Consider the following 9,095-nt stretch of genomic DNA (forward strand, 5'->3'; position numbering starts at 1 on the left):
GTTTTTAGAATGTAATGTTAGTCACAGCATTGTTTGCTTTTTTTATGCTAACTGTTGGAAAAACACATTGATATATTTTAAAAAGGCAATAATTAATGCCTGTGAATAGAGAGTCTCTACAATTGGAGTCCAAATAAACATATAAGTAAAAAAATATAAATTTTTGAATTATTTACAAATGGTCAACATTTTAAAATATTCTAGCTTTATTTTAGAATGGTATAATCCCTTTAAGTAGGGATTGAAATAGAGCAGCTACAGGTATAGCATTAGGAGGGAGAAAAAGAAAGAAGTATTTCCTTTTAATGTGATTGGACTCTCAGTGTGGCATATGTGAGCTGTTTAATTGGATCACAAAATACAAATGGACCTTTTGAGCTGGAAGTTTTGACTAGTGTGTGACTCCATACAGAAGTTACCTTATTTAGAGAATTGTATGCCTAAGCTAATATTTCATGGGTTTATAAGATTCAGTAATGTAAGTTTGAATTGAAACAACTTTCAATTACAAAAAGCTTGTGCACTTTGAAACTGAAATTTTCATACCTTATTGATCTATCAGTTGTAGAGTACTCAAGATTTGCAGATAAAGGAATCCGCTTTGGCAGGAAGCTGCCTGATGTATAGAGTAAAATATAAGCAAGTGATGCAATAGAGTTTCTCTGTAAGATACTTTTTGGTGTGAAGAAATTACCAATGTTTCAGTTGTGATTTCTGTCTAGATCCTGAGCAATTTGGGAGATTTCCAGTTTCTCTTCATCGATTTGGCAATCATTTTGGTGGTTGTCTTCACTAGTAAGTATTGTGCTGAACTACCCCTGCTGGCTTCAATGAAGCAATTTTTATGTGGTCAGATTCTCTTTAACATCCTGCTGTTCACTGGAATAAGCACTGGGTTGTGTACAGTTAAGGTGTTACAGCTATTACAGTATCTGCATTCAAAAACAAACTAAACACTAAACCTCAGTATCAGATCAGATTCAGCTGATGTTTGTGAAATGCCCTCATGCAAAAAGCAGGTCATGGGCATGAGCTTTGAAAAGTAGCTCTTCACAGTACAGGAAGTCACAAATCCGTCCTGATGTGAGGAAACTGTTTTTGGAATCCAAACAGTAATTGTTCCAACATGATCTTTCTCAAATGTTTTGACTTCTCGCATTTTTAGTTGAACTTCTGTCCAGAAAATGTTACACTTGTGAACTATTAACTGGTGAATTCCACATATGATCCCAGCACTCAGCCCATCAACTAACAGCAGAATTCTGTTTTTCAAGTTTAATAGAAATTGCTGTGTTGAAGCAATGGGAGGCCAAAATCAAGGAAGCTAGCTATAAGCTCTTGTGCCAAACAAATGGGAAGTTCACCCTAGAATTTTACAACTGACGTATCTGGAGTTTGGCCAGACACACTAATTCCTTAGATCTCATGGTTTATATTATTGTCCTGTGCTGCAAGGAGTAACTGGCTTATATAAGGCACTATGGCATTACTCTAGGGATGTATAATCTTTTCCAGGTGGTCTCACACTCCCAGTTTGGGACTACACAGATAAATTTCTAAAGTGTAAAGCTCTAGAGGTTATGAATGAGTCATTTTAATTCCACAGAATGTGAACAGGCTAACTGTTGAAAACCATTATGATGCAATATGTATTTTTTTCTTTCATTTTACAGTGAGTCTGAACCCTGCTTGGAAGGAGCTTGTCGCACGAAGGCCTCCATCAGGTCTTATCTCAGGTCCACTTCTGTGTTCCGTTTTGTCTCAGATCATCATCTGTCTTGCTTTCCAAACCTTTGGATTCTTTTGGGTCAAACAGCAGCCCTGGTATGAACCTTGGACAACAGACTCTGAGTAAGTGTTTCAGTGACTCTGTACATAATATAGTAATGATCAGAAAAGGATCATCAGTAATGCTTTCTTTATCTACTTAATTTGGGTTTTGTAAATTAAACTTCTGTATGGCAACTTGTTAGTCTACTGATTTTTATATTTTTATTTTTTTGTTAAAAGCATGCTAATATATAGGAGCTTTCCAATGACTGAGATGCAGAACTGGGTCAGAGCCAGATTGCAGGGTCTGAAGACTCTTTCTTCATCTTTGGGACAGTAAAGATTGAAATTTTCAGTTCATAGTTCAGACCTACTTCAACTTTATAATATAAAGTTTTGTTTTCCTGTTAAAGTTCCAGTAAATCAAATTCATATTTCTGAAAATGAAGAGGTGTTTTCATTTTAATATTTTTTTCTAGTTTACAGTATTTTCTTACCTGTCTTCAGAGTTTATCCACAGTGACAGTCCCTATACAGTTCATGTAGGGAACTTACAAGCTGGAAGCATAAAAGAACTTGAAGCACAGAATTCACAAAAATTATTTCCCTGCCATAATCTTGAGTTTAATTCTTATTACATGTAGTAGGTGTTCAAGGATATGCTTTTTTATCTACTGCAGTAATTTGTTCTGCCATTTCTTTTATTAATGACTATAATTCAGCCTTGTTTGCCTTTTCTCCTTAACGCAGTGTTAAATGTTTGTGTTGTAGTGCATGTAATATGTTGGATGCCATAAACTCCAGCTCTGCACATGATGGGAATGAAACTGAAGATGAACATAACATTAAAAATTATGAAAACACAACTTTGTTTTTTATATCCAGCTTTCAGTACCTCATAGTGGCAATTGTCTTTTCTAAAGGAAAGCCCTTTAGACAACCATGCTACAAAAATTGTAAGTCCTTTCTTATTATATACAGCTATATAAGATGTTATCTTATTATATACGGTCAGGTAAAACTCCAAGTGAATTACTTTGTGCTTACTCATCCATGGCTTGCTTACAGTTCTGATGTGCTGCTTCAGCAAGAATAGGGTTCCTAGAAGAACATAGTACAATTGTCCTCTGGTAATCACAGACAGAAATAAGGAAGTATCAAACAGTGGTGTAATAGTTATTTTGTTTGTATAAGACAAGAATATCTATGTCTTTAAAGTTAATTATGTATGATATACTTTTAAAGTGAATGCAGCTGGGAAATCCTGTAAACGCAGGCAGGGCCATGGCACTGTCTGAAGTTTTCTCATTGACTCATGGCATTTCTGGCAGGTTGATATGACTAAACTCTTTGCTTTTTGTAATAATGTTAAATTGTTTGGCCTGTATGTTTGCGGTATTTGCTTGCTAATGTTTTTATAATTCTGTTGAAAATATATCCAGTATATTTTAATAATTAGCTGACTAGTCTTCAGAACCTTGAACTTGTCACTCTGTTTTGAGCTTAACTGTAACAAACTGGGAAAAACTGCTCAGTAGAAAGTTGTGTGCTTAGTTGTGGTCTATTAACAAATATTTTTGTTTGCCTGTGACTTACTGCATAACTAGAGACAAAGATATAAGCCTGTGTATGTATTTATATATATACATACATATAAAAATATGTAAGTGTGTGTGTGTGTATATATATATTCCAGCAATAAGGAGAGGATAAAGTACTTTGGGAGAGGGATGACGCAGTTACATAGCTGAAAGCTTGCTGTGCGTTTTCTCTGAAATCACTCTAGCTTTGTGGTCTTAACCTGTTTCAAAAGAAAATCAAACAAAACCAAAAAGAAATTAAAAAAAAATAAAAATCCCAGCTCTTGCAAGTAGATACTTCGCTCTTTTTTTGTTCTGTCTCTGACTATTAGCGTAGCTTGTGTTGTGGGATAAAAAGCACCTTCATGAGGTTTAGATGCTGATACTTAGAGGGCAAACCTATGATATATGTAAGACCTGTCAAACTCTGACTGCAGGATGGTCTGAATAAAATGTTTTTTATTTTTTTTATTTACAGTTCTGTTTGTTACTTCTGTGATAGTTCTTTATGTATTCATATTTTTCATCATGTTGCATCCCGTTGAATCTATTGACACATTTCTTGAGGTAAGATTCAGCAGATATGCGGGTATCTGTACTTCTTGGGATAACTGGCTGGCTGCCTCTTGAGCAAACCTGACCCTTTAGAGTTTTAATTTCCAATCTATGCGGGAGGGGAGGTAATTTACTCAAAATCAGTATGTAGAGAGACAACTGAAATGCTTAAATAAGCGTCCCTCTTTTTTGATAAAACTTCACATTGAATTTCCAACTGGATGAGTGATTAAAGGCATTAAAATGTTCTCAGGGAGACAAGAAGAATGAGAAGCAATATAACCTAATGGACTGGCATTAAGTATTAATGTTTTAATACATCTGGGTTTATGTGCAAATGTACTTATATATTTACATGGGCATATGGATCCATAACTTGGAGTCAGTTTGGAATAAGTTTTTAAATGTTTGTGGTGTTAACCTCTGGCAACTTTTTTCACAGCTCGTGTGTGTGCCATATGAGTGGCGCCTAAAAATTCTCTTTATTGTTATCATCAATGCAGCTGTATCCGTGTTGACAGAGGTAAGAAATTCAAATGGGAAAAAAAAAAATACTGATCTATTAAGTGTTTTTCTTAGGGGCTTGGTTTGTTTTTGTTTAGAAGGTTTATCTTCACAGAACATCAGTGGAAGTGGACCACTGTTTTCTTTCTAGGTTTACATTTCTAAAAACATCCTTCCAGGCTGGGTTTAAGGCGTCAGTGTTTTCCATGTTACAGGCATAACTTTAAAACCCTTTTTAGTCGCAAAGAAAAAAAATTATTTCAACTAGTTCATAGGAGAATACTCTCCATATTTATTTGCTGTATTAAATCAAGTCAGAATAACATATTACTATATAAAATCATTATGGGAGCATATCTTCATTCAATTGGATCATGAACATAGCTTAACGTTCAGAATAATGCAGGTCTGTCTGTATAACTTGTCAATCTAATCTGGTCTAAGTGCAGAAGTTTGTGCAGATTTGCATTTTTCAGCCCTGATCTTGTCCAAAGTCAGTCATTCAGGATATTTTAACCTCTTCTGCTGTGATTCAAGAGTTAATGTGGGCAGAAACATTTCCTGCCTTTTGTCCAGGTACACCGATGTTATTTCTGAGAATCTATGTTAAAAGAGACATATCTTCTAGGAAGTCTGGATGCAAAGCTAGTCATTTACTCCTGTGGTTAGTTCTTCCTGATAAAATGATGCCTTACTTCCAACCTGAATACATTTGGTTTTTGGTTGCAGCCATTAGTTGTTATTTTTCTTCTGCAAGATGAAAAAGCCTTTTAACATTATCTAGTACTTACTACAAGTGTACATTTTTACTGTATAATATTATCTGCACCTTCTCGTCAGTGTTTCTATTACTGTGTGAGAGATTGCTATCAAGGTAACCAGCATAATGTTTGCTTGGATCATACCACTTTGGCCTTTGAAGATTACTACAGCATTAATACTTTTTCCAGTTGACCGAGTTTTCCCTTCTGTTCACAACATTAAAAGTAACATCAACCAAAGTTTTGAGGATACTTTAATAAAAGTGGTCAAGGCTTTGAGATCAAAATGTGTTTCAAGTATAATGTGCAATGTATGCTATTACATTCTTCCTGATAGGAACATGTATTTCATCACTTTCATGTAAGTGATAACCTGTCTCTTCCAAAAGATGTGACAGTAGATACTAAATTATTTGGCCTTTGCCTTGCTGTTTACAAATTTATCTTTCTTTAATCATCCTGTGCCTTTCTAAGATTGTTCTGTAGTTACTTTAACCCTGTCTGTGATGGAGCCTTCTCTTACGTGCCCTTTCATGCCTCCATTTTTTTGGTGCTACTAAACTCTTAGTTTTCTTCTTTACCTCCCTTTTTGTGTGATGAATTTTGTGTATATTGCTCTCTGCAAATTATATAGAGAGTTATTCTGAAGCTGCAGAGTCATGGCTTTTTGTTTTTTTGATAAATTTGAAACCTCCTAGACTGACTTATTTTCCCTTCCCTGTTCCCCTTCCCTTTTTAGTAGAAAGTTTGATTTAAAACAGTGTGTTCCTCCACATATTAGTACTTGTCTCTTGTGCTTCTCCTCTGGCTTAAATGTTCATAAGGTTCTGCTCCAGGGCCTTGTTGGTATCCACATCCATCTGTAAACTTTGGAGTTCCTAGTATGCATGATCTAAGCAATGTATTTCCTGTAAAGCATTGCTTTCACAAAGTATTTCAAACCCCAGACTCTCTTCTTCCTCTGCAGGTTTTAACTGCTATCTTACAACGTTTTAGTTACTTTCATTAGCAGAACTGGTGGGATAATTTGTCATATTTCCTTTATGTGGAATTTCCTATTTATCTTGTTGCCCATACTTTAGTAGTGGAGTACAATTGTATAATTTGTTTTTTTGTGATTTTAATTGTTTGGGACATACTGTATTTGACTTAAAAGCCTGTTTCTTCCACTGTCACTGCTTAGTGCTTTGTTTAGTCAAAGAGAGGGGACTCAGCAGTTCCTCTCAATTTAGTGTCGTTGGAAAACTCGCTTAGTATTCAAGTCCTGTCTAGTGATCCTCAAATCCCACACCTAATTTTACAGTGCACACTTCGCCTTTCATAATTTCATCCTTCTTATGTCCCACCTTTTGAACTGTATTTGTCCACCTCTAAGTGTACTACTCTGGGCTTCCTGAAGCTTTTTCATGTGGTGCCAAGTCATTAGCTCCAGTGTGTCATGTAGGAAATGCAGTCTCTTTCATTCCTTTGCGTCCAGCATAGCTCATTGCCCTCCTGGCCTTGTGTCCCTGCCTGTATTTTCTTCTTAGACTTTGCACTACAGAGCTATTGAGTGGAACAGTCTACATTCTAAGTCTTAAGGAAAAGCTGCTCTTGGCATCTTGTTATTTCTTTTAACAAGGACTCTGTAGGTGTATCACCTATACTTGCTTCTGCTCAGACTCATTCTTTGGTAACTGCCCCTCAAGTGCCTCATAATGATGAGATACGGGGAAGGATTCTATTTACCTTCTTTTGTCAGGCTTCCCAGTTTGATGCTTTTGTCCCTGCTTGTGTGTAGTTTTTGTAGTTGTTTCTACAGCAGGAGTTATTTCCAAATGTGGTTGTTCCAAACCTATTTACTGAAATGCTGTGTGAAGCTTTTGCTCCTCCCGTGTGGATGCCAGACTAGATTTGCAATGTATGCACATTGTTTCTACCAGGCATTAAAGCCCATTATAAAAGTCTAGTCCATCAGCTCACTTCTTCAACAGCAGAAGTTAGTCAGATGTCAAACACAGATTCTGTTTGAAGATCAGAGTCATAGACTCAAGGCCTTGGAAGACGCAGGTTCACACCTGTATGGCTACATTTGTTCAAGGCTCTGAAGTGCACCCACACAGTCATATGAAAATAACCGGATGTACAGAGTGTGCTGTTTGACTTCCACCCTCTTTTCCAAAATCCAGAACTACTGGTGAAACCGCTAGAGCCACCAGAATTCCTACTGATGGCTCAGCTTTGCCACATGGAAAGCTTTTCTGTGAAAGCCAAGGGTTTAACACAGACAAAGCACAGCTATAGGATGAAGTATGCTGTGATGTTAAAGATGGTTTGAGGGGAAATGGCTTTAAGGACTGAAGTCTGTGGTGCTTCATGTTTTTTTTTTAGAGCACTGAAGCACGTTAACAACGTGAATTAATGAATTTTACTTGTATTGGTGGATGCAGTTTTGGTCATTACTGCTATTGTTTTTAAAGTATGTGTTCATATTCTTATATCTCATGTCAGCACTTGAAAATGTTTATCACTTAAGTACTGACAAATAACGTAAGCTCTGTTTTGCCTGGCACTGAATTAGTCTATCCTTAACACGCTATTTCAGGTTTTATTTGTAATGTGCACACTAACAACCAATGATCATAAATTTTTTTAATTCTTCCTACTCACTGCAATGTCTCACAGACTGTCCTCCTTGATATGATCCTTTGGAAGGTTGTGTTCAATCGAGACAAACAAGGAGAATATCGCCTCACCATACCCCAGCCGCCTCAGGTTGGAGACTAGTATTTTGCTGTCATCATTTGAGTGCATGCACATTAATTCAGTTTTATTTTTTTTAAATGTGTCTGTTGTTTTATCTGAAGCTGAAGGTTGTTTAGATTTCTCTAACTTGGATATTAAAAGGGAAGGTTTCTGGTTTTGTATTTCTCTTCTTGTTGACACAGACTTTAGATCTGTTTTCTGAGATTCGAGAAGCAAACCCAGAGGACTGCCTTTAAGACTGTCCTCACTTTATTATCAGTTTGCATGTTAGCAAGTTTTGTTTGCATTGTCACAGATCAGCATGATAGGGCTGGAAGTATCTTGATTTGCATGGAAGCAGAACTGCTGACTCTGGGTCTAACTCAGTTCTTTATTAAATTAATTTGATTTAGTATCTTAGAACACCGTGAGAGCAGTAATTTACGGTAGGTAAAAATGAAACAAAAAAGGTGGGTAGGTTAGAGTACTTTATTACTACCCCAGATAGTTAGATAGTTTAGGATAATCCAGGTCTTAGCTTCTGCTTTTCAGGTAACCATGAATTTTAGATGAGTCTGCCCCTCTGTCATTAATCCGTGAAGGAAATCTATGTGAATCATGTATAAACTAGCTTTTTCTTTTTTAAGCCTCTGACTTACTGCTCTTAGCTGGTTATATGTGTTCTTGCTAAACATTACATTGGTTTATTCTGTAGCACTAAATTTTATTAAATGAATTCACTTCAGGAGTGTGTTTGCCTTTTTGAGGCTGTTGAAGAACAAGTTGTGTGCTCACTGAAGAATGAAAGTTACGCTTAAGACTCTAGTTTGGTTTAGTTCACCGATTTATTGATCTATATTCAGAGCATGAAGAAGACCTTAGAGAACGTCTCTCCATTAAAATGTCAGCTGTACAGACTGCAGGCGCTGTCTGGGAAGTGAGACGAGTCCACTCCTGAGAATGAGGACTAGTGTTTTTCTCCAGCTAGTTAAATTACGTGTATTAAGGACCAAGAGAATACTGAAGTTCTGTAATTTGTCTGTTTTAATAAGGATTTTACTTGCCTATGGGACTTCCCTATTACTGAATACACTGTCAGGTCTCACTGTACCAGCAAGTTAAATTCTGCCTCTTGTGGCTGGCTGGACGCCTTCAACTAAAAAGAGTTTTGAAACTGAAAATTTGACTAAATTTTCTAGAC

The 9,095-nt window shown here is 36.4% G+C and overlaps 1 protein-coding gene across 5 annotated transcripts in view; it reads left to right on the forward strand.

Moving 5' to 3' along the window:
* ATP13A3 (ATPase 13A3) overlaps positions 1-9,095 on the forward strand; it is a 55,886-nt gene that overhangs the window by 42,025 nt on the left and 4,766 nt on the right. For 4 of the 5 annotated variants that reach the window (XM_084529878.1, XM_084529879.1, XM_084529877.1 and 1 more), the window contains 6 exons: positions 723-795; positions 1,674-1,851; positions 2,542-2,726; positions 3,829-3,917; positions 4,348-4,428; positions 7,835-7,924. In XM_084529878.1, the coding sequence (XP_084386004.1) occupies positions 723-795; positions 1,674-1,851; positions 2,542-2,726; positions 3,829-3,917; positions 4,348-4,428; positions 7,835-7,924 (696 nt within the window). The remainder of the gene's footprint in view (positions 1-722; positions 796-1,673; positions 1,852-2,541; positions 2,727-3,828; positions 3,918-4,347; positions 4,429-7,834; positions 7,925-9,095) is intronic. The other variant, XM_084529880.1, reaches the window with a different exon arrangement.

Source organism: Aythya ferina (genome assembly GCF_964211825.1).
Source record: "Aythya ferina genome assembly, chromosome: 9".
Taxonomy (NCBI): domain Eukaryota; kingdom Metazoa; phylum Chordata; class Aves; order Anseriformes; family Anatidae; genus Aythya; species Aythya ferina.